The following is a 26684-nucleotide window of genomic DNA, read 5'->3' on the forward strand; positions in this document are numbered from 1 at the left end:
AAAAAAAAAAAAAAAAAACCTTACAACCATTTATTTCCCCAGAATTCTGCAGTCAGAATAGGGTTCATCAGGTACAGCTTGTGTCTGGTTCACCTGAGGTCAGCTGGGGTGGCTTGTCTGGGTCTGGAGGGTTCAAGTAGACTTTACTCACTTATCTGTTGCAAGAGTGGCTGGAACAGCTAGGGCCTGGCTGGTGCTCTTTCTTTATATAGTCTTTCTAAGAAAATCACACTTTTTTTTGTAGGGGGGTTGCTAGCAAAAGGATGAAAAAAAAAATGGGAACGGCAAGGCTACTTAATGCCTAGGCTTAAAACTCCAATAGTGTTGGGGCACCTGGGTGGCTCAGTTGGTTAAGCATCTAACTTGATTTCAGCTCAGGTCATGATCTCATGGTACCTGAGTTCGAGCCCCACATCAGCCTCTGTGCTGACAGCACGAAGCCTGCTTAGGATTCTCTCTACACACTCCTCTCTGCCACTTCCTCTCTCTCTCTCTCTCTCTCTGTCTTTCAATAAAAAAGTCACATAATGTTACCCCTATAACATTCTATTGGTCAAAAAAAGTCACAGTACTAGCTCAAATGAACTTTGCTTCCTGGTGAGTTAAGTAGCGAAGTCTCATTTCAAGAGGACTTTTGTGGCCATCTCTGCAGTCTACTAAATTCCTCTCTCTGATCACAATTCACTTTCCTCCTAGATGCAAAATATACTCAGCTTGTTAGCTACATTATTGTATCCAGCTCAAAATCTCTTATCTCACGGTCTCTATTAGGTCCGGGTACAGATAAGGTAGAGAAATTCCTAATTAGGATACCTGGAAACTAGAAATACAGATTTTCTGTCCCATGTGGTAAGCCAGAAACAGGTAAACCTCAACACAGTGTTGCAAAGGAAGGGGTGTGGAAGGTACATAGCAGTGGCTGATTCATAGAGATTATAGCCAGACACATGTGGTCAGTTTCCTAGACTGTGGAGATAGGTCCTCAGGGACCCACTTAATCACTTTTCTTTTCCATAAGTGATAGCCATTGTTTGCAGCTCAGTGGCTTTCCCCAAATGTTTCCTGATCATAGAACGTTGGGACCAAGACATCTTTTAACCTCCTTTAAAATTCTGTGCACTTGCTCTGTATCAAATTATAGTTCATCATTAGAAAAAACTTGCACTCAAAAGTCCTTTGGAGATAGGATCCTCTCTCTGCTTCTGAATATGAGTTAAGATGCTGTTTATAATGCCCTGAAGATTCTTAGAATCCGTTTGTGTAGCTGAATTAATTGCTCTACACACCACCACCTTGAATTTTGCTGAGCACGTATAAAAGGGGATCCAGCCATGCCCTTTCCCTTCTGGTCATATTTGATTTGCAGCGTCTTGTAATGGATCTTTGTTCTGAACCTGTTTCATATTTTGAGAATCTTTTGGCATCAGAATACATTGTCCTAGGCCCCTATTCATATCTCCCCTGAATATTGCTTCAAAACTGAGCAGTTTCTTCCTTAGCTTATAATACCTTATCCATAGATCATTCAAAGAAACCAATGGCCACTTTCATCATCCTGACTGTAGATCTCCTAATGCAGAGCGCAAGTTCATTAGATGCTTTTCCTGCTGTTTTTGAAATTATTGCAAGAAACAGTCTTGTTCATGTGTCCCCACCACATAACACCGGTTGCCTTTCTCCTGCTTGCCGACTGATCTTCCAGACTCTACCCAGCCTCCTCACAGCCTCAGCAGCCTCTGTCTCCTTCCCAGCCCTAATGCCACTGCCAAGGTTGAGTTTTTATTACTTAGCATTCCACTCCCAGGCATCAATTTCCGTTTCTGTTATCTATTAACGGGTGGAACAAAGCACCCCCAAACTTCGTCTTAATACCACAGCAAGTATTTATTTGTTAACAGTTATGCAGTTAAGGCCCAGCAAGGACTGCTTATAGTTGTGCTCCATGGTGACAGCGTAGGGGCAGGGCCGGGCTGCAGAACCCAGCATGGCTTTACGCACGTGTTCATCACCCATCTGAGCTGGCCGGAATAGCTCGGGACTGTCCAGACAAGTCTGTCCCTTTCCACGATCACTCCAGCAAGGGGGCCACACTACCTTCTGTGATGGTGAGCCTCTAGGCGGATAAAAACAGAAGCTGCAAGGCCTCTGAAGTCTGAGACTTCTCTAGAAGCCCTACAGTGTCATTTTTTCACATTCTGTGTGTTGAAATACGCCTGCCTGCTTTCCAAGAGGGAAAAAATAGACTTCACCACTTTATGGGATTGTTACTGGTTAAAGTGTATGCTTTGGTCCTGGGCAAAGTCAGAGCAATACTTTTGATCTGCATGGAAAAAAAAAGTTGATAGAATGAATTGTTTCTAAAAGATATTTTGCATAAAGCTTTAAATGCATTGTTTTACTCTGTTGTCCCTATTTAATCCTTATATGTTCCCTGTGAGTTAATTGCTATCATCATCACAACTTTGCATATTGAAGAAACTGATTTTTTTTCCCAAAAGTTTCAGAAACTTACCCAAGCTAGCAAGAAGTCGGATTTAGACTCAGATCTATTTGATTCTGATGGACATAAAGTAGCACTTATCTGGTAGAAGGGATAATCCCAAAACTGCCTGCCCCGTCTCCCTGTTATCTTCACCTAAATGGGAGTTAATCAACTAAATGGTACCCCTGCTTTATCCAACACAGCTTTAAAGCCATGGCCTTCAGTATTGTTTTTATCACTCTTTCATGCCTGAAACTCAGGAAATTGTAAACATACAGCAATAATTGATTCCTTTTTTTTTTGAATCTCACACCTTTGTACTGAGTATCTATTATGTACTAGGCACCGTTCCTACCAAGTGAGTGGTGTGAACCGGCGTGCATACTAGACAGTGGTCCCTAGGGATTCCCAGTGTGGTGGGACCCAGGAGCCGAATATATAAAAAAAAAGAAAATTAGCATGGCTGTGCAGAAAATCAAAACAGAATGAAGTCCATACAGAAGGACTAGGTTGCTGCTCCGAAGGCAAAATAGAAACCAAAAGAGCAGAGACCCTGGAGTTAAATACAGTGTTTGATTTTGATTTCTGGCTTTTCCACCTATTTCCGCTGTAACCATTGGCAGATTAGTTACCTTCTCTTTGCCTCAGTTTTCATGTCGATAAAGTGGGAAGAATGGGAATACCTACTCCATGAAATTTTGTCAAGATTAAGAAGATATATGTAAAGTGCACTTAGAACAGTACCCAGACATAGTATGATACAAATAAATTCTGCCTGCTGTTTTAAGATTGACCAGAGGTAACATTTCAGCTGATTTCTTGTCTTGAAGCTCAGATACAGTCATTGCCATCTTCTGGGATGTAACAGCTGAGTCTCAGAGATGAAACTCTCTTATTCATTAGGTTTTTCTTTTTTAAATAAGCAAACCTTGTAAATGCTATAAATGTGAATACAAATTGTATGCTAATGTCCTGCATTTCTAAGACTAACATTAAATTTTAAAATGCTATTTGAAACAAGATATTTTAATTTTTTAATTTTAAAGATTAAAAATAAAATGGAGGCATAATCATTTACACTCTGCTCCTTTAGCAACTTCTCCCCAGACTTCATGAGTTTACTCTCTCTCTACCTTCCCCTTCAGGGAAAAAAAAAAAAAAAAAAAATCCCAAACTTCCCAGCTCAGGACTTCAGGCTCAGTCACATATAGCTCTGATGTTTTGAAGCTTTTAGGGGTCTCACAATTAAGCTGAGCTCCAGGAATTTCTTTATATTTGCCTTAAAAATGTGTCTGTTTGTGACTGTTCCCTCTATTCGAAATCTGAAAGCATTTCTTCCACTCCAAACATCAGGCTTCTAACAGCTTAGTCCAGCACCTTAGTGAACATCCTAGTTAGTGAGCATAGTCTGGTGGTTCAGATGAGGACTGGAGGGGAGGATGTGGCCTTTTTTTTTTTTTTTAATGTTTTATTCATTTCTGAGAGAGAGGCAGTGTGAGCAGGGGAGGGTCAGAGAGAGATGGAGACACAGAATCTGAAGCAGGCTCCAGGCTCTGAGCTGGCTGTCAGCACAGAGCCCGACGTGGGGCTCAAACCCACAAACTGTGAGATCATGACCTGAGCCGAAGTCGGACGCTTAACCGACTGAGCCACCCAGGCGCCCCGGATGTGGCCTTATTAAAGGGATCATCCGGAAAGCCCCAGTAATGCTACCTTTTCCTATAACTGGCCTTGCCTCCCTGAGTGTTCCTGATGAAATACTTAACTTGTCCTCCTGACTTTCTATGTAACCACCAGGGCAGATCTTTCTTGGCCCCGTTTTGCATTTTTTCCTTGGTGGCAGCCAGCTTTTAGCTCCTTCTTATGCCAGAAAGTTTCAATTAAACTGAAGTAGATCTTGTTTCTTCCACTTCTGTAGTTGGGGTACAATTTTGTCAGCAACTTTACAATTAACTTTCTCTGTATTTTAAAGTGAACTGTTTTATGCTGTTAAACCTTTTATACATAAGTAAGATAAGCAAGATGTTTTTTAAGCTCCAAACGTTTCCTCCCAAAGGGTACAAATGTTATTTGGGGGTTTCATCCTTTTTCTTTTATCTAATAAAGTCCTCCATTGGCTCTTTTCCAGTCTTGAGGCATTCCTCCAACCATCTACATATTCTCCCAGAAGAATTCTAGTGATATTAAAATAACTTGACCTAATATCTTCATCAGTAGCTTAATATTTAATGAGCACCTGCTACATATAAAGTATAATACCAAGAGCTACGAAGGATCAACAAAAAATGAACCTCATAATATCAGGCTTGAAAATCTGCTTTGCCCAAACTGATATTAATATAAAATCCTAGGGCTTTGTTGCCTTTGTGAATGTAGTTTAATGACATTCAGGAAAATAGTATTATAGTGGTAAGTAGGTTAATAATAACCAGATAGTTTATGTGACCCTACACGACAGAGGAAAAAATGGAAATAATATATTTGGAAAACATTACAAAGCACCAAGACAGGTGAAGATAAATTAAGACTCTTTGGGCTGTTTAAATAAAAAATAAATTTATGTTGCTATCTCCACGTGGATATATCTCTCTGTCCTCAAGGAAGCTTATATAGTCTAGTTCTAGAGATAAGACGTGAACACAAATAACTGATGAAAGGCAGTAAAGGAAATCCCTGACTTATGGGAGTCTCCTACATATAAATCACCCTGCAGAAAGAGGGACTGCATGAGCTTACATTCTTTTCCCCTTTTGGAATACTATTGCTGTTACATGTCAGATAAAGAAAGGGTAATGCTTAAATAGCCATAGTCTTTATCTTTTCAGTATCCTTTACTAATTGTCTGTGTTTTCCCCAACCAGGAGAGTAAGATCAAAAGAAAATTGTTAAGTTTTATTTTAATGTATTGAAATAATAGGTTAATAATTATTGCCTTGATCAGCTCAGGCAGCGGTATTTACCATAACCTAGGGAACTTATAAACAACTGAATTTTATTTCTTACGGTTGTAGAGGCTGGAGGTCCAAGGCTAAGGTGTCCACATAGACAAGTTCAATGTCTAGTGAGCACCTGCTTCCTGGTTCACAGACAGCCATTGTCTTGCTGTGTCTTCACATGGTCAAGAGGCAGGCTCCTTTAAGGACACTAATCCCTTCCTGGGGCCTCCACCCTCATGACCTCATCTAATTCTAATTGCCTTCCAAAGACTCCACCTCCTAATAGCATCATAGAGGGATGGAGTTTCAACATTTGAATTTTAGAGGAATAGAAACATCAGATATAACGACTATGCACTTCTGATTGCGTACAAATGAGTGAGAATAGTAATGAAGCATCTACCTTCTCATCAGTGATCACACACCTTTACCAGATTGCTACTTCAAAGCAATATAATATACACCATCAGTGCTTACCCGGCCCGGAGATCAGTTCATTATATCCTTACTGATAAAATATTTCTGAATCAATGTTTAGCTCTTGTCTTACCCACCAACTAAACTGTATCATGATTTCCAAATAAGACTGTTTCTTTACCTGTTGGTTTTTCTTTCAGCCCCTTAACAGTTTCCCTTTTACATACAGGTCACTGAAAATGTACATTAATTTATATTAATTCACCATAATTCTCCTTCCCCACAATCCGTTGTGACCTTGAAGTCATGTAGTTTGTTGTTAATGAGCAAATGTCTTGCAGTGTGAGTCACCTAATTCCTTCTGTTCTTTGCACACCCATCCTCGCCTCTGTCACAGGCTACCCTCCCTGCTCAAGTACCATGGTATGTCCCCTTAGTCGCTACAACTCGCGCTTGCCCTTCCCCCTTCCCTCCCATTCTTCTTGCTGCTTCTGATTCCCCTTCTCCCCACATATGCACAGATATCCAGTATCTGTCCTCTGCATCCATCCTTTCTGTTGCCATCCAATGTCTTGTTAAAAAACAAATCTGCTCAGGGGCGCCTGGGTGGCTTAGTCGGTTAAGCGTCCAACTTTCGCTTAGGTCATGATCTCGCGGTTCGTGGGCTCGAGCCCCGCGTCGGGCTCTGTGCTGACTGCCAGCTCAGAGCCTGGAGCCTGTTTCAGTCTGTGACTCCCTCTCTCTCTGACCCTCCCCTGCTCACGCTGTCTCTCTCTCTCTCTCCTAGAAATCAAAAACATTAAAAAAAAAAAAAAGAAAAAACAAATCTGTCCAATACAAAGATCCAAACAGCTTAGCTTAGCTTGGCATAAAATGTTCTTCATCATCTGGCTCCATATAACTCTCACCATCCCACTTCCCCCATCTTGATCTGTCCCCCAATATGTCCTATACTCCAACCCATACTCAGTCCTTACTGCCTCTTGATTATACTTCCTGATGGTCCCCTGCCCCTCTCCCCCCCTGCCTTTATCTTAGCCAGAGTCAAATTCAAATGTCTGCTCTCCAGTCAAGTCCCTCCTGACTTCTCCTGTGTTCTCTGCCTTCTCTGTGCTCCCTTGTTCTGGGTTTCTACTTCTTTAAAGCAGTTATTATTGTGTATTACATTCATCTGTTTGCGTATTTACCCCACAGACCAGATTATAAATTACTTGAAATAAAACCATGTCTTGTTCGTTTTTTTCTTTCCTTGTACCTGTCGCAGTGCCCTGTACTCAAACCTTATTATGTTTTATTTTTCTTATGGTTTATACTTATCATCATCAGAATGGATAATAATCAAATTCTCACAGAGCATTACTAAGATAAACACCTACTTAGGCCATAAGTTAGACAAATGTTGGTTTTAGCAGGAGAACCCATAAAGAGAAAGCTTTTGTGTATGCTGTTCTTGGAAAATTAATAATTTGATTTATTTGAAGATATCAGTGTCTGGTGTTTTGGGTGGTTTTTTTGTTTGTTTTTTAATTTTCCTATGAATCTTTAGAGAGGACCACAGCAAGAGTTGAATTTCAGGTGCTTCATTATCAGTGTTATGCTTTTTTGGTATAAAGTTAATTTAACCTTCATCTTGATATTTGAAAAGATTTTTGTTGTTTTATGATATAGATGGTATACATAAAACTACAATGGTTTACTTTTTGGAGGATTTTGTTTGCATTTTCTCCCAATTGCTTCGAAAAATGACAACAACAACAAAAAACATTTCTAGGGCCATAAAAACAGTTCACTTCCGGGGCGCCTGGGTGGCTCAGTCGGTTAAGCGTCCAACTTTGGCTCAGGTCATGATCTCACGGTTCGTGGGTTGGAGACTCGTGTAGGGCTCTGGGCTGACAACTAGCTCAGAGCCTGGAGCCTGTCTTCAGATTCTGTGTCTCCCTCTGTTTCTGACCCTTCCCTGCTCACGCTGTCTCTCTCTCTCAAAAATAAATAAAAACATTTTTAAAAAATTTAAAACAGTTCATTTCCATATCAGATTTATTCTAAAGGAACATAAACCTCATATTAGACATTGTGCATCAAACACAGGTCTTTGCCTTGAATCATGTTGTTCATGCCATCTTTACATACAAGTAACATAAGTTCTCTTTGTAACTAGTTTATTAAGAACTTACCATTCATGTGCCATGTGTTAAACATTTAAAACTTATTGTCATGCTGCATATCATCTCTTCATTGTGTTTAGTGGTAGGTGCAAAAGTAATTGTGCCAAATTACAAAATAAAACTATGTTTTTTAAATAAAAATTATGTTGTATGTGTGATCAAAAAGAAAAGTAGAAGATATTACATAATTTTTAATACTGGTAAAAATTTTTTTTTTAATTTGGGTATTAATAATATTCAAAAAAGGTTATTGAGTGGCATAGACTTGTAGATATAGCTTATATATTTGCTTAATACTACTATTATGAACTACTGTTGATTCTATAATTCTTTTCTCTTAACTAATTGTAGCAAGATAAGACTGAAAGTTTTATAAACATAAATTATCAAATAAATGTTTAAGAAAAATATTGGCCTTCTCCTTCCTTCTCCTCTCTTCCTTCTCTTCCTCTTTTCTAAGAAAATCAAATAAAGAATTAAATAATAAAATACTGGATTTAAAGAATTTGTTTAATTCAGTTTATAGTTAACAAGTTATAATAGTTTTATTCAACTCACTTTTAAAGTGGTTTAATATATTTTAACATATTAAATATATTAATATATTTTTATTCCTGGCAGGAACTAATTCCAGAGTTCTATTACCTACCAGAGATGTTTGTCAACAGTAATGGATACAATCTCGGAGTCAGAGAAGATGAAGTTGTGGTAAATGATGTCGGTCTTCCCCCTTGGGCCAAAAAACCTGAAGACTTTGTACGGATCAACAGGATGGTAAGAAAGATTTTGTTTTGCTTGAGCAGTCATCAAGAAGTAAAAATAGTCTGTTGTTTTATTTTGTTTCTGACTATTTAACAAATTGTCATTTAACATCTATAAATACAAGGTTAAAATTTTAAGAAAAAAAGATAAGAATTTTACTATTGTCTTTTGACATCGTTCTTTATTGCGGAGTGGATTTTCCTTTCATGAAGACTAATAAAGAAATGGTAATTCAGTTATATTTGCTCCCTTAGGAGAAGATAATCAGATGAGCATCTGTTGACTAATACAAGATATTCTAAAATGCTTGAAATAAATGTCCATTTCTTATTTTTGTCTACTGGCTAAATCTGTACTCTTTTTTCACTCATAAAATATTCAAAAGCAAATAACTTACATTTAAAACATATTTGCATGCAGGAAATTATAAGCTATGAAACATACCTTAAAATATTAGATACTTGTCTTTAAGAGAACATCTAGTAAACATTCATAGATTGAAAATATCGTTACTTTTTAAATCTATATGACAGATGTCCGGGTGTTCATATAGAAAATGTGTAAATAGGAAAAAATGTATAACCAGAATGTTAGCATGTAGGAATTTTATGGATTTTGATGTATTTTATCCATTATTTAAGGAGGTTTTAATCTCCATGTGGTTATGATATATGGAAATGAACCACTTTACCAAACAATCCCTCTAGTGTACTATTATTCTTAGTAAAGTGAGGAATTATACCAAGAAAGTCAGTGATCATATATATATATATATATACTTTTTAAACTTTTTAAGTTTATTTATTAATTTGAGAGAGACAGGGGAAACATGAGTGGGGGAGGGGCAGCAAGAGAGGGAGAGAGAGAATCCCAAGCAGGTTCTGTGCTGTTGGTGCAGAGCCCAAAATGAGGGGCTTGAAGTCACAAAACCATGAGATCATGACCTGAGCAGAAACTAAAGAGCCGGATGCTTAACTAACTGAGCCACCCAGGCACCCCCTCAAAATAGTTTTTTAACCCTATTTCACTCACTACCAATTTTTTCCAAGAGTCTTATAAATGTATTTTATTTTGATTTTACACCTTATTTATGTGAATCAGAATCCAAATAAAGTTCACATTTACAGTGGAGTTCACATATTTGTCACTCCTTTCTCTTGGTTAAGACTTACATAATTTACATATGTCACGCAGATATGATTCACATACCATACCGTTCACCCACATCACGTAAAAACATAAATGGATTTTAATTTTTTTACCGAGTTGTGCAAACATCACAATCAATTATGAACATTTTTATCACCCCATAAAGAAACCCAGTACCCTCAGTATCTTCCGCCATTTTCCCCAGCCCTCTGCACTACTAGCCTACTTTCTACACATTTACTTATTCTGGACATTTCACATAAACAGGGTCATATTATATGTGGTTCCTGCCTCTACCCCCTAATTTTGTGTGTGTATCTGTCTCTCCCTCTCTCTCTCTCTCTCGTTTTGTGAACTTCACTGTCAGTCACATCCTCCCCTCAATTTTGGGACTATATTTTCTGTCTAAGAAATATTTTACTGGGGCACCTTGGTGGCTCAATTTGTTAAATATCCAACCGCAGCTCAGGTTATCTCGCAGTTCATGGGTTCAAGCCCCGCAGCGGGCCCTGTGCCTGGAGCCTGCTTCAGATTCTGCCTCCCTCTTTCTCTGCCCCTCCCCCACTCACACTCTGTCTCTCTCACACAAAAATAAAATAAAACGTTAAAAATTTTTTGAAAAGAAATATTTTACTTTTAGGGCACCTGGGTGGCTCACTTGGTTAAGCGTCCAACTCTTGATTTCGGTTCAGGTCATGATCTCACAGTTCGGGAGTTCAAATCCCACATCAGGCTCAGCTCTCCCTTTCTTTCTGCCCTTCCCCTGCACACACACACGCACGCACAGACACTCTCTCTCTCTCTCTCTCTCTCTCTCTCTCTCTCAAATAAACTTAAAAAATATTAAAAAGAAATATTTTAGTTTTAATATATTTTATTTTAGAAAACTGTTGCTGATGTGGTATACCTGTGTTTAAAAGTACTGTGTATATAATCTGCAATCGGGTCTCCTTCTTTGAGGGAATATCATGTATTGCATAATTTGTACGTATGGCTTCTCTCACTTTCAACCTATAAATTGGTACTTCCAGATACATGGGGTTATTTCATGCTACCTCCTTGAATAACAGATTGTTTCTTCAATTTATATTTTTGCATGTGAAGGAGTCATCCTTCCATAATGCATTATATTGCTAAACCCTATACTTATTTTTAGAACTGGTCATCCATTTCCATACTACCCTCACATACCTGAATGCCACCAGTATGTCAGTGTCAGACCCACAAATTCAACCCTAGAAACCTGCTATGTGTCAGCAGCTCTCAGTCGCAGCATTCCACTATATATTTGTGGAAGCCAGAACTGTGCCTGACACAAAATAGTTTGTCAGTAAATATTTGCTGAGGGAATTTTGGAATCACATAGGAGTAATAATCTCAGTGATTTCAATATGTTGTCTAGTTGTGTCGAAACTAGTTAAACTGAATGACTCGTTCATTTAGGCGAATGAAGCAGCCAAAAATTGTCAGACCAGATTTTTCTGTTGCTCATGTGAATGCACCCAACTGATTAAACAGAACTTTTCACGTGGGCGCTAATAATAAATACCATATTAGAAAGAGTATGAGTTGGAGTTTAATAACGTTCTGCTCTTGAACCTGGGCTCTGCCGTTCACTAGATTCATTGCCCTGGGTCAACTGTGAAGCATCTGTGGTCCTCACATTTCTCACCTGTGAAATGTGGGTAGATACTTTATAAGTGGTTTTTTAAATCATTATCATAAAATTCATTTGCTTTCAGTGTACAATTGACTGATTTTTAGTAAATTTACAGAGTTGTGTGACCATCACCATGATCTAATTTTAGAACATCTCCATCATCCCAGAAAGATCCTGTGCCCATTTTCAGTCGCTATACCCACCTCCAGCCCCAGGCTACCATTTATCTGTTTTCTATCTCCATAGGTTTGATTAATATGTGTTCTTTTGTGTTTGACCTCTTTCACTTAGCATGGTTTTTGAGATTAATCCGTGTTGCAGTACGTATCAGTGCTTTGCCTTTTTTTATAATGGTATTTCATGTTTTGTTGATCCATTCATCACTTGTTGAGCATTTTAGGCTGTTATAAATAATGCCGCTATGAACATGCCCATACCAGTCTCTTTGCAGACTCATGTTTTCATTGCTTTGGGGTGTATACCTAGAGCAGAATTGTTGGGTCATGGTAAATGTATGCCTAACCTTTTAAGAAATTACCTATTTTGCAAAGTGACTATACCGTCTTATGTTCCCACAAACAATGGATGACTATTTCAGTTCTTCACATCTTCACCAACACTTGTTATTGCCTGTTTTTTATTATAACCATTCTAGTGGATGTGAAACAAAATCTAATTATAGATTAATTTCCATTTTTCTAGTGACTAACGATTTTGAGTGTCACTTCATGTGCTTTTTAGTTGCTAAAACATCTTACATGTATTTTAATAAAACATTAAGTAGTGACTACAAGCTTTGTGTTCCTCATTAATGAAATGCCCACAGAATTAATGATTTTATTAATGATATGCCTAATTGAAAAAGAAAAGGCAGCTGTGCTTCTAAAAGCAAATCCTCAAGATAGCATTATACACAGAATTTCTTGAATATAGGGAAAGATAATTATTACGGATAAGAAACCATCAGGTGATTCGTATTGATATAAACTGAATAAGCAAGACCATACACTCTTGACTAACTTTGCATAAAATCATGAGGCTTCATTCATCTAATGTGATGGGTGTAATATAATCCAACTAAATAACATTCCAGATAAAATAAGTTTCTACATTTTTATAGTGAAAACTTTTTTGGAGACTTGTTATTTTTCTAAAATTTATCACTCCTTGGTTCCCTATCCTCTTATGCAAAAGAGGAAACTTCTTCTCTTTATTATCATGAGTACCTATTATTATTCTATGAAAGATATAATTCTATGTTCTTTTTACATTTTCTTTAAGTTGTGAGCACACTTCCCTTTATAGCCACACCGATTAGAAATTATTGTTTAAAATCTCTAGTCTGCAAAATCAGTTAATCAAATGTATCAAAGCTTTACAATAAAGGAGTCAGTCAAGTACTAATTGAGGCCCTGGAGGAAATGTAAACTTTGTAGCTTTGGAAGAGTGACTGTACCTTCTGCCCCAGGTTTTATCCGTCATTGTGTGAGCACTTCCAGTTTAGGAGTGTAGTGAAACATGAAGGCAGACAGAATTCTGCCTTTAATAAGTGGAATGTTATTATACACGTTTTATACAGTTTATACCCCTCCTTACAGCTATACAGCTAGTCTACGACCTTCTCCTGACTTCCCTGGTGTAGCTGCTTACATGTTTTTCCCTACAGTCCTCATTATAGGACTCACAACTGCTGCTAATCTTAGTCACTTTACCCCATAGCTCAGTGATGGTCCTGAGTCATCCCGGTAGGAAGGCTGACCAAGAGGCAGTAATGGCAGTGAGAGTCCTTATACCCTGTGCCATTTTTTGAGTGTTTATTCTTTGTCATATACTTTGTCAGATATTATATTATATATTACATTTTTTTATAACAACAAGTTCCAACTTGTTTTTGTGAAGAAGTGAAAGAAGCACTGGGGTTTTTATTTATTCTAAACCAAATTCCTGTTATCTTGACTCCATGGAGTGAAAGGCTTGACACAAAGTCCTGCATATTTGGGAAAACCAAACTGCCCCTGTCTTGGTTCTCTGCAGCACCAGGATGCAGAGCCCGTATGTAGGAAGTGCCTCCTAGCACAGAGCAGACAGGCACCTGTCTTTCCCTGGGCTTCCCTGGAAGAGACCCTGAAGAATAGGAAGGGAAAGCTATCATGGCGTCAACAAGGTTCTGCGTCCATAGCCGCTACTCTTGGTTGCATCAGAATGAGAGCTAACGGGCAGTGGGAGAGTCCCACCTCTTACAAGAATAGTCCTAGACATCAGAGCGAGCAAAGGACGTCTTCTGAAAAGTAGCGTGTGTCTGCTCTCCTCCCTCGGTGTCCCCTGTGCTGCTTTCCTTCAGCTTGTAGTTTTTCTTCACAGTATCCTCTTCTTAGTTGACTTTGCTCCAGCTTTTGGGCAGTTTCCCCCCATCGTACTGACGGGAAAGGATCACACTGATGTCATGCAGAAATAATGTCAGGCATCTGTGTTAACAATTGGAAATTTAATCAGTCATGTGTATCTCTCTCTCTCTCTCTCTCTCTCTCTCTCTCCTCTCTCTCTCTCTCTCTCTGTGTGTGTGTCTCTTTACTGAAGGAATGGTTATTGGATGAACATTTCCCTCATATACAAAGCCTGAGTTGTAACAGAAAATATAGAAGGGTTTAAATTTTCCACAAATTCCATGACCACAGTCCTCCACATTCTTTTATATTGTTTTGTAACATTAAAAGTTTCTGACTTTGTACCAGCTGGGTAGCTCATGTAGGATTTAGTTCTTATGAAATAGGTTTAGAGAAAATGTACTCCCATATATTCATAATTTGGGCTAGAATTACCTTCAGTTATTTGAAGGAGTTCTTTGTAATAAAGCCTACAGTATAAAATGAAAATGTCATCTACCTCAAAGAAATGACATTCCAAATTGTAAAAAAAAAAAAAAAGAAAAGAAAAGAAAAAAGTTCATTTCTTAATGGCGATTAGAATTCTGTATCCATGAGCATCCCCTCCTTCTTCTTTCAGGATGTCACTCAGAAATTCAAGGCAAAGAAAACAAAAGTAGCATTATAAAAAGAGATGATATCATTGATCATAAGTCAGTCTTATTATCTCACAGCAGTAATTAGAAAGGTATTTGATCCATTTGTAGAAATTTTTATGTGAAACAGTCCTTTGACTTTTAAGGATGTATTTTTCTAGTTAATTGATGTTCTACTTATGGGAAATAATATATATCATTAATTAGAGCTGTTTGTACCTTGTAAATATAGTGACAGGGATTGTGTTTTACTCAAAATTTGGCCTCGCTGGAAAAGCTGGGAAAGTGATATAGACACTTTGAGTAGACATTTCGATAAATTCCAAATGCATTGAGTTCATACATCAAGAATTGGTTTAATTTACCCACATCCAGCTAGGCTGATTACACCAACTCACTCATGAAACATTAATAAAGCACTGTGTTCAGTTGTAACATGATTATAATCTGACCTCTCCACAAAGGACAGAAATAGAAAGTATCTCTGATAACATTACCCTAATGCTGGGTTCATCAATCATAATCTGCCCTTTTTTTAAATGTGCTTTAGAAAAAGGCCTTTCACGGATGTGCACTGATAATCTCATCCCGCCCTCAGCTCAGCAGATCCCTGGTGCTGCTGGACCACGTGTAGAACATTCTTAGTCTGGGCGGCAGAGCACAGGGCACTGAGGCAGAGAAAGCAGAACTGAGTGTTCGTTTTGCTTTTGCTGTGTTACCTCCTTTATAAGATCTTCATATTTTAAAGAAAAAAGTCTCTTTTCGATAGGTAACAGTGTGCATTTGGAGTATATTTTTACGCTAAAAAAATGCCCTTCTCAAAAAAGAAATTTCAGTAAATGAGAATTTTTGGAGGTGTTTTGCAGCAACTCAGAATACTGAGGTAGACGTCTTGTGTTTGCGCACACGCTCTGGCCCTGTTAGCTGCGACACCTCAGGCAGATGAGGCACCCTTAATCCCCTGGAATTGCAGTGCCCTCCTTCTCTCTGTAACTGGGGATGGGATCCGTCTATTCCATAAACCGTCACTGGGAGCCAGCTCTGAGTAAGGCACTGTGGAAAGCACGAAAAAGCATTGAACATGGATCCTTCTCAAAAGAAAGCAAAAACAGAGAAATTCTTTCTTTATCCCAGTCATTGAGGGCCTGATACACAGTCCATGCTGCTCTAGGCTCTGGAAACACGGTCATGAGCAACACAGCCAGTGGCCTTTAGAAGATCCCAGTGTGGTTAGGAGCACAGACAAGTAGACGTGCAGTCACAGCAAATGCTGATAGAGGCTACCATCCATTCATTCAACAGATGATCACTGAATGTTCCAGATGCTGTTGTGTGTGTTTGGGGTATACCAGTGAAACAGACAAAGATCCCCGCCTTCATTGAGCTTACTGTTGATCAAAGGCAGACAGACAACAAAATAGTAAATAAATAAGTAAAACATGTAGCATGTTACAAAGTAATCAGTAGTATGGAAAGAGGTAGTGGAAGGTAAGGGGATTGGGAATATAAGCGTGGGTGGTCAGGATCCCCTCACTGTGAAAGTGAGATTTGCATTAAGACTGGAAGGAGGTGAGGGAGTGGACCAAGTGACTGTCCTGGGGAAAGACCGTTGCAGCCAGAAGGGCCATCTGGAGTAAAGTCCCTGTGGTAGGGATGTGCTTCCCTTGGAAGCCAAGGAGCCAGGGCGGAGTGAGCAGGGGCGCCCAGTACAAGACTGAGCAGCAGTGAGGCCAGGTCACAGCAGGCCTTGAAGGCTGTCGTAAGCACTTTGCATTTTTACCCCGAGTGACCTGGAAAGCCAGCACAGCACTTTGAGCAGAAGAGTCCCATGATCTTACTTACATTTTGAAAGGATTGTTCTGGCTGCAGTGTTGGGGGTGAGCTGTTGAGGCACAGGGTAGAATCAGGCATATCTCTTAGCAGGTATTGTGAGAGGTGACGGTGGCTTGGACCAGAGTAGTAACAGTGAGGTAGTAAGACATTGATCAGTTCTGCGTGGGTTTTTTTTTTTTTTAATGGCTTTGTTTTTGGTTTTTAATTTTTATTTTAGAGAGAGAGAAAACGTGAGTGGAGGAAGGAGGCAGAGTGATAGAAAGAATCTTAAGCAGGCTCCATCCACACTGAGAGCTGGGGCTCCAATCCCACGATCCTGGGATCGTGACCTGAGCTGAAATCAAGAGTCGGATGCTTCACCGACCGAGCCACCCAGGCACCCCAGTTCTGGATGTATTTTAAAGTTGGAGCCAGCGGTCTCTTTCTGCAGCTTACAGGCTGTGACCATTTTCCCTCAGACCTCTCTAGTCTTACAGAGGCAAGTATATGGTAGGGTGCACAGGTGTGTAGAGCGGTGATGGATAGAGCAGCAGAAATGGGATGGGGTAGAACATTTAGTGCCTACTGTCAGTGTAGCATTTGAGCAGCAGGAAAAGCCCAAGTTGACATGTGTATCTCCTACTAGAGTGTGATGTTTTTTAGGACATGGAATGCTTATTCATCTGTATATCCAAGACGAGTTTCTAGCATAGGGGAAATGGTCAGTAATTTGGGGCTGGAGAGAGAGTAGAGTATTTTCACATTGTTTATTTGCATTTCAATGGGACATACCTCTGGTGATCAGAGGTTTTGTCTTGTTTATCATAGTATTATCTCTGGGGCCTAGAATAACCCCCTGGCCCATAATAGATGCTCCATATTGAATGGGTGATGGATGAATGAATGAATGAATGAATGGCTGTTGCTCTGTTTGAAATCCTCTTCTCCCAGATGTCTTTGTAGTTCACTTCCTCATGGTGGTCCTTAATTATCACAGACTCAAGGAAGCCTTCTGTGACCACTACCTCTGAAAAAGCAACCCCCTCCCCATCCATTTATATCCCTTAACATTCTTTCCTACCTTTCTCTTTTCTTTAGCACTTACTACCTTCTGCTGTACTCCGTATCTTACTAATTACCTGGGCGGGGGGGGGTGGGGGGGAGATGTCGACCTCTTCCCACTGCAGAGCAGTGTTTTCTTTTATTCACTGCTATAATCCTAAAATCTAGAATATTGTCAGCTCATAGCAGATGGTCAGTTGATAGTTGCTGAATGAATGAGCTCCTTTCCCACTCCTGACATTTTTTTCCTTCTTGTTACCAACACATCTTGCCCATTGCTTAATTAATTAACCAATAATATTTGTCAAATACTTTTAATGTTAGGTTAGGAGCTATGGCAAATGGAAAAGAAGCATTAGATATGATCCCTTTCTTCAAAATGCTTCTAATTCTAATATCGCAAGTTTGAAACAGTATCGCAAGTTTGAAACAAGTGCTAATTGGTAATAACCCCATTTGTTTGTATAGCACTTTCCAATTTATATGCAAATTGATTTTCACAAGTAAATGTGTGTACATTATCTTACTCCATTAAACAGGAGGGTCCAGATTTCAAGTGTCATAGAAATTCATAGAAGAATTCATAGAGTGTGAGCTGGAGAACTCAGGAAACAAACACTGCACTTGAGTAAGAAGGAGGAAAAGGAAGCAGGAAAATGAACTGCTTTCGTCTTAAGGACAAAGGAGCCACAGAGACTCAAAGCTTGTACCAGCTGCTAGTGCCTGGGGCTGTGAGTTGTCTGTACTTCTTGGAGCCAAGAATCCTGTCAGGAAGTCCTGAAAAGTAGTGGTGTGGTGGGATCAAGATTTAAAAGGCCTTAGGGGTCAGGTAAAGCTTACCCTACTGTGTTTTGTTGGCAGGAACCTTGGAAAATTTGAGATAGAGGATGACCATGGAGCAAGATGGTTTCGGAAGTCTATTTCCCCAGCAGGGTGCTAGACAGGTTACATTAGAGAAACAGGTTGAGAACTATTGCAGTCGCCCATGTGGAGAGCAGGGATGGCTAAGACCAAGGTGGGGCAAGTGGGAAGGGAAAAGAATCCTCTGTATTATTACATCCAGTAAGCAATTAAGTAATAGAATAATTTAAGTCCCCTGCAGAAGAAGTAGCGCTATGATTTCTGATTGTCCATTTGACTATAAGCAACTCTCTTTAGAGAATTTTTTCAGTATCAGAAGCAGAGTTTTGAAGCAATAAGAAGGGGCTTGAAAATATTCTTGCTCTAGTCTAGAAGAGGAGATGGACATTCAATGTTTTTAAATAAAAGAATTCAGGAAAAATAAATATTCTTTCCTCAGAGTTAAATCCACTAGCCTAGTTTCCTTTTTTGGAAATTTCAGAGACACTTTATCCTAAACCTACTGGAGAAAGACTTCTCTAGCATCTAATACCCATGGGACAATATGGAAATTAGCATTAGGTAACTATTATCCATCTAAGAGATATCCTCTGTGGTTTAAAGCTCACTCCTTATTTCCTTCCTCCCAGATCCCCAGGGCAGAATTATGGATTGGGAATTGGTTTATCTAGGCTTAAAGCAATTGCTTCTGCTTTTAGATATGCAAGTAGAGGGTAAAGCAAGCTATTAAGACCATTATAACCCTAATAGCTTAGTAATCAAGTATTTCTGTATATTTTTCCATTGTAAGTATTTGCAACAAAATCTTGTTTCAGAGTCCAAAATGGGCTTATGCAAGAAAATGTAGTTCTGTAAGGAACAAATAAACAGATTGCATATCTGTTTAGAGTATAGTTAAATCTCAGTGTCTGACTTCAGCTTTAGATAGGTCTTTATGCCTTCATTATGGACTATCTAAAATTTGATTCTTAGGCATGCATGGGATTTAGAACCAGAGTTGGCTTTTAGATGTTATAACTGGATTTTCTTTTCTGTCTACACAATGACCAGCATGAACAGACAATGTGTAAGACAATTTATAAGACTGATGTCTAAGACAATATATACCATGTATAACGTATAACACTATTTGTTGAATCTGCTACCTTATTGTTTCTTTGTTATTTAATTTTATAATCCCCCCCCAAAAAAACCTCAGGCAAAATTATTTAAACAATTAATTTTCAATTGATTCACTCTGCTGCAGAGTAGATGTAGTCACTCTAGCTTGTAGACTAGGATAGGATAAATAACTATAGACTTTAATTGAATTAAAGATTGTAGAAAATAAAAAAAAATTTAAAATACATATAAAGATTGTTAAAACAAGGCACCTGGGTGGCTCAGTTGGTTAAGCGCCCAACTTCAGCTCAGGTCATAATCTCAGAGTTTGTGCTGACAGCTCAGAGCCTGGAGCCTACTTGGGATTCTGTGTCCCCCTCTCCCTCTGCCCCTTTCCTGCTCTCTCTCTCTCTCTCTCTCAAAAATGAATAAACATTGAAAAAATTTAAAAAACAAGATTGTTAGAAACAAATATGATATAATTTCTTAAATGAGATGAAACGAATTGAGAAAAATATATAAAATGTTGAAATTGACACCAAAAGAAATTGAGACTTAAAAGTCTTAAAGAAATTTAAGTGGTAATATCTTCCCATCTTCAAAGTATCCCAGACCATATTACTTTACAGATAAATTCTACCAGATTTTCAAGAGATAATAAAGTCATTTCTTAGGAAGTTGTTGCAGAAAACATGGCACGCTGTCCGGGAGGCCAGTGTGCTCTTGATTCCAAAAGTAGCTAAAGGGAGAAAAAAGAATAAAGAAACAGGGCCATTTTATGTATACTTATAAATACAAAAATTCTAAAGCAAATATAATCTAACAACCCAACAATTATATATATAGTATGTGTAAGTGTGTATATGTGTGTCAGATCAAGACTAATCCTCCAAGATTAGGAACAAGACAAAGTGCTCCTTATCGCCACTATTATTTATTGTAGTCCTCAAATTGAGAATAGTTCTGTAAGAAATAATAAAGAATAATAAAGAAGTTATATGGGGTGCTTGGGTGGCTCAGTCAGTTAACCATCTGACTTTGGCTTCAGTCATAATCTTCATGGTTCTTGAGTTCGAGCCCCACATCAGGTGAGCTCGAACTCCGTTTCTGGAGAGTCCCACTTCCCTCCCTCCCTATGTGTCCCTTGATCACTTGCATCCTCTCTCTCTCTCTCTCTCTCAAAAAAAAAAAAAAAAAGAGAAGTTATTTGTATAACTAATTGCCACAAACAAGATCAACTTATAAAAATCAGTGGTATTTTTTTACATAATCAGTAACCAAATATGAAATACAATTTTAGAAATGTTATAATTGCATCAAAGCTTATAGACTATCTGAGAATTCTCACATCCTTATTGGAGAAAATATTAATTTTTAACTCTAATAAAATACATAGAAAATAATCTGTATAGGTAAAGTGACATTCTGGAACCTTGGATGGGAAAATCCAGTACTAGTGTTTTAAATTACTCCATAAATTTATTGGACTCCCAATCACAATTATTTTGATGTATCTATGTGCACTTATTATAAAAGTTACAGGGAAAAATAAAGCTCCAGAAATAGCTGCATTGACTCTGAGAAAGAAGAATAAATCCACCAAATAAAAAAGATATATGAGAGATAAAGATAATTAAAATAAATTCAGGTAACAGTAGAAATAAAAAGAATGGGACGAGCCGGAGACTCACACATATCCAGAGAAAAAGAGAGAGAAGAGGAAGGAAGGAAGGAAGGAAGGAAGAAGGGAGGGAGCCTGAAGGAGGAAAGAAAGGAAATAAAGAAAGAAAGAGGAACTTGCAACCCTTTTATTGATTCTAATAACTTGGCTGCTGATTGTATTGCTTTTTCCAGGTACATATTCATATATGCAAACACTAGCAGTTTTATATCTTTGTTTCAAATATATACATACTAAAGATGACATTACAGACCACTGAAGAAAGGTGTATTTTTTTTAATAGATGGTATTGGAAAAACGGACTTACTATAAAAACAAAAGTAGGGGCGCCTGGGTGGCTCAGTGGGTTAAGCGTCCGACTTCTGCTCATGATCTCACACTTAGTGGGTTCGAGCCCCATATCGGGCTCTGTGCTGACAGCCAGCTCAGAGCCTGGAGCCTGCTTCAGATTCTGTATCTCCCTCTCTGTCTCTGACCCTCCCTGCTCGCACGCTCTCTCTCTCTCTCTCTCTCTCTCTGAAATTAAACATTAAAAAAATTTTTTTTAATTAAAAACAAAAATAAAATGGATTCCTATTTAATACCACATAATAATGAAAGTAGACTCTAGGTGAATTAAAGATGAATATATGAAAAGTAAGGCCATAAATATAAAGCTAATACATCAAAATTATAGAAAGTTATCTTTGTAACTTCAAATCAAAATCCCAAGAGCATAAAAAGAAAAAAGTATTTGATTATCTCAAAATTAGTAATTTCTGTTCAACAGAGAACAATATGGATAAAGTTCATAGACACATGACATTTGGGAGAGTTCATTTGCAATGTTTAAAACCAACAAGGAACTATTATCCTAAATATGTCAAGAACTTTTGCAAAGTAACAGCATAAAGATAGGAACCTCCGTAAAAAGATGAGCAAAGGGTTTGAACAAGAAATTTACAGAAGAGGAAACCCAAAGGCCAACAAGCATATTAAAAAGATGTCAGATTCTCTTGTAATCAGAGGAATACAAATGAAAAAAAATGAGATATTGTTTCATACCTATTACACTGGCTAAATTAGAAACCTGGATATTATCGAGAGTCAATGGGGATGTGGACACATAGAACCCTTTATGCACCGCTGGAGGGAGTGGAGCCGGCAGCCATTCTGAAGCGCATCGCAGACTAATGACTCTGAGTCATTGAGCTTATACACATCCACCGCGGTGACGTAACAGTCCTAATCCGGATTATGAGTCCCAAAGAAATTCTTACAAAGATCCAAAAGGAGATGCAAAAGTGGACATTTATCACAGCATCGTATCATGGGAAGTTAGAGGCAGTCTAATGCTCATTGCTGAGGGGTAGTCCTCTGCAGCCATTAGAATCGATGGACTATCGGGGCACCTGGGTGGCTCAGTTGGTTAAGTGCCCAACTCTTGATTTTAGCTCACGTCATGATCTCATGGTTCATGAGTTCAAGCTCTACTTCTGACTGACAGTATGGAACCTGCTTGAGATTCTCTCTCTCGCCCTCTCTCTTTGCCCCATCCCTCCTTTTTCTTTCTCTCTCTCTCTTCTCACTCTCTCTCTCTCAAAATAAATAAATAATCTTAAAAATTATTTTTTAAAAAGAAGCAATGGACTACCCATACATACAGTGACATAATCTTAAAAAGCAATGCTGAGTGGAAAAAAGTAAGAAACTACATGAAATATATAACCCTGTATCATACTCATGAGTCAAAAATCCATACACAAATAATGAGTAATGTTTTATAAAAACACATGCAAACAAAAGGTGAAACATCAAATACATTACAGGTGTTGCCTCTGGTGGAGAAGAGAAATGAAAGTAGAGGATAGAAATAAAAGAGAACAAATAAATTTTTAAAATTCAAATTAGTGAAAAATAATCATTCCTTTTACCTCTCATATGTGCATTAGGCATTTTGTTCAATAATTGCTTTACTCTAACAGAATAATAGTAAATTTCATCAGGCCTTTCCAAATATGTTGTTAAGATTTATTTGAAACTGTTGCTGCTTAACTGATTATGTGATGATATTGTTAGAATCTTTCTTTAAATAATCCATCTGATTTCACTATTATTTTGAATTCCTGTGAATACATTTGGACAATAGCTGCTCCATAACTTTTTGTTTTTCATCCTTTTCATTTATTGTATAAGCACTGAAAGCATTACTAAATAATTAGTCTGACTTTTTTCTTAACTAACTAGTTACATTGCACTTACAGAATCATGTATACACATTGACTAAAGCAACATTAATGATATAACCAATATAGAATTTTAACCAACCTCATTCTTATATTTTAATCTCCTTCCCTGTGCTCTAGTTTGAACTATATTATATCAAGAACACTACGATACAGGGTATAAAAATCCTGTTAGTAGAGAAACTACCCTTTAATAAAGTCTAATTGTTATATTCCCGAATGAGCAACATCTACAGTAATTGGTTTAAGTAAAGTACCAAAACTTTTGAAAATAAGGCAAGAAGTTGAGGAGAATAAAATTAGTAGTAAAATGTGATCACAGGAAAAGTTGAAAAGTATCATTCCGCTATTTTATAGATTAAAAAATGAAATGTAATTATCAGAGGGCTAATTTAACAAATCATTTCTTAATTAAGTGAATCCAAATTGATGTCAGCACCTTAGAAATCAGGGTCGTGAAGCCAGAGAACATCTTCATTCACATATTTAGTTACAGCTGTGGTTTAGAAAATTGTTTAATATGGCTGCACTTAGTTGAAATTTAAGAAGCTAGTTCTACAGATTTTGTTCCTGTTGCTGAAATTGGCATGCTCTTAAAAGCAATAAGAAATGATGACAGGAGAATGCAGTAGGTGAGAGGCATAGTAAGCCATATAGCGATTGTCACTGCTCATATCACAGGTTGAACAGAATTCTGTGCCTACATGTCCTGATACCTCCAGAAAGCTTATGATGGTTTCTTAGGGAGACAGGACCTTTTTTTTTTTTCTTTTTCCTGGCCCTTTATGGAAGCTTAGTGTGGTCATTGGATGTCATTAATTTGCGTTCATTTCCTACTAGCTAGCAAACATCTAAAATCGCCCAGGGATTCCTAACCTGTATAAAAGCAAGGATTCATTTGGAGCAGCAGGAAGGCGGGCCCCTTTAGTAGGGTTAGAGGTAAATCTGAAGACTTTAGGCAGGATAATAAAGTGTATATCAATGCATTTCTAATAAAATTGTTTTGTTTTAAACTAATGTTTAAAAATTAGAAATGAAATTATTGTAAAATTAGAACAGGTACTTCAAATTATTTTTGTTTTAAACATACCTGTGGCTTTTTAAGAAATCTGTTTAATATTTAAAATCGTATCGTATACATAGTTGGAGCCACAAGAAAGTTAAGCATTTAAAAAAAATTTTTTTTTTTACAAATAGTTTATTGTCAAGTTGGTTTCCATATAACACCCAGTGCTCATCCCCACAAGTGCCCTCCNAGAAAGTTAAGCATTTTAAAAAGAGAACATTTTCATTCAGGTCTGTGTTTTATTGGAGGTTGTATGCTGCCATTTTAGGAATAGGATGTCTAATACATATAGATAAAATATAGTAATGCAAAGAACATATTGTACTCCTTTGTATAGAATATTTCAAAGTAAGGGAGATTGGCTAAGTGTGTTCTGTCTCTTATGTCTTTCTTGACTCATCACAGGCCCTGGAAAGTGAATTTGTTTCTTGCCAACTGCATCAGTGGATTGACCTCATATTTGGCTATAAACAGCGAGGACCAGAAGCAGTCCGTGCTCTGAACGTTTTCCACTACTTAACCTACGAAGGCTCCGTGAATCTGGATAGTATCACTGACCCTGTGCTAAGGGAGGTAGGTGTTAAGTCCCATATTATTCCAAAAATTTCTTTCATCCTACAGACTGACATTTTGCTTTCCACCTCTTTCTGTATAAATTTCTTTGCAACATCAATTTTTACAAAACATAAATTTCAGAGCTTTTACAAATGTAGGAAAATGAATATTATATGTCAAAACCAAGTAATGAGACCACCATGTTTTTCTTTTTTGAATTGTAGACGTATATAATGCACGCCAGTATCCCTATTTTGCTTGTTTTATTTCAGCATCTTCATTAAAATGCTTAATGCCCAATGTGTGTTATTAATAAAACCTAGTGGGATATTTGAATATGAAGTTCACATTAAAACAACCTGCCAGTATATATTTTCTTAATAAAAGCAAACTTAGACTTCTCCACAGAATGCTCAAAAAATGCATTGATTAAATAGATGAGGCTATAGTATTTTATTCCCGAATATTCACCAGGATGCATCAATAAAATAGACGAGGGTATAGTATTTTATCCCTGTATGTTCTTACCCTGAAAGTTTATAGCTAACAGTTGAGAATTATACATGCATAAGTAGTTTTAGTGAAAATATTCCCAGAAAATAGCATTTAAATCACTTCTGCACTGCACAAAATGACTTCGGATAGGTGAAAGAGTAAAGAAGCAACAGCTGCTGGGTGAGCGTCAGTGCCAAGGAAGCCAGGCCCCAGCCTCCATTCCGCCCCATGGCTGCCATCTGCTGTGTGCAAAACAAGCAACCAGGTCTGCATTTCCCGTCAGTGGAATGCTTGTTGTGTTTTTGTACTTTTAGTTTTAGAGGTGGAAAACTTGTAGATTTGGGAAATAAAGCCCTACAAGAAGAATTTGCATCCGTAATATTACTTCTTATATGCCTCTACAAAAACAAAATGACTCCATTTGTATGGCTTCAAGCAGAGAAGAGCAAAGGGAAGAGGCTAAGATAAGTGCTCGTTGGACCCTTAGGGCTGAATATTCAGAGAACACAATGTAAGCACGTTTTTAGGTGCAGTGTTAACATGGTGTTGTTTGTGCAAGGAAACGGATTATTGCCTGAAGCTGGGAGAAGGGGATAGAGACAGAGAATGAATGAATGAGAGAAAAGCCAGACTGTATGAAATTCCTAAGTGAAAGGAGTTTTCTCTGCAAACCATTCGCCTCTCCTTATTTAGTATTCCCTATACAAACTGTAAGCAGATTATTTTGTAGGAGATAATTCTCAATCCTTGTTTTCACAATATACCCTTTTAACACATGTCCAGTTTTGTAAACACCTTACAAATTTTATTCCCCTTTTAGAACCAATATCTTTAGAATCAGAAAAAAAGAAAATAATTGGAGTAGCTTATTCTTTTATTCCAAGACCACCTCCAAGTCGCTTTTTGACTTTTAAATATCATTTGCTCCTGAATATTTTATTATACATATTTATCCATTATAAAGTTCTGTCCTTGTAAAGAAAGTTGCAAGTTAATCCTCTTGGGCAAAATATATTTTAACTATAAATATATATGTAATGAAAGTACAGGACCGCATTTCCACTGACAGAAAAATAACCAGACTTTTTTATATTCAAATGAAAGTAAATAAAGAGATAAATGGGAATAAAACAAAAATGGAATTAGAATTGAGACTTTCTTTATATAGATATAGTGTTTTTTACTTGACTTCTATAAAAATACCTCTTTCTACAAGATATCACACCATTGCTTTGG

General features: G+C 37.7%; 1 protein-coding gene across 1 annotated transcript in view; it reads left to right on the plus strand.

The window, feature by feature from the left end:
• NBEA (neurobeachin) overlaps nt 1–26684 on the plus strand; it is a 685485-nt gene that overhangs the window by 616177 nt on the left and 42624 nt on the right. The window contains exons 47-48 of the mRNA XM_077752635.1: nt 8622–8774; nt 24804–24971. Of these exons, the coding sequence (XP_077608761.1) occupies nt 8622–8774; nt 24804–24971 (321 nt within the window). The remainder of the gene's footprint in view (nt 1–8621; nt 8775–24803; nt 24972–26684) is intronic.

This window comes from Crocuta crocuta, unplaced genomic scaffold (genome assembly GCF_008692635.1).
Source record: "Crocuta crocuta isolate KB4526 unplaced genomic scaffold, BGI_CrCroc_1.0 scaffold190, whole genome shotgun sequence".
In the NCBI taxonomy this organism is placed as follows: domain Eukaryota; kingdom Metazoa; phylum Chordata; class Mammalia; order Carnivora; family Hyaenidae; genus Crocuta; species Crocuta crocuta.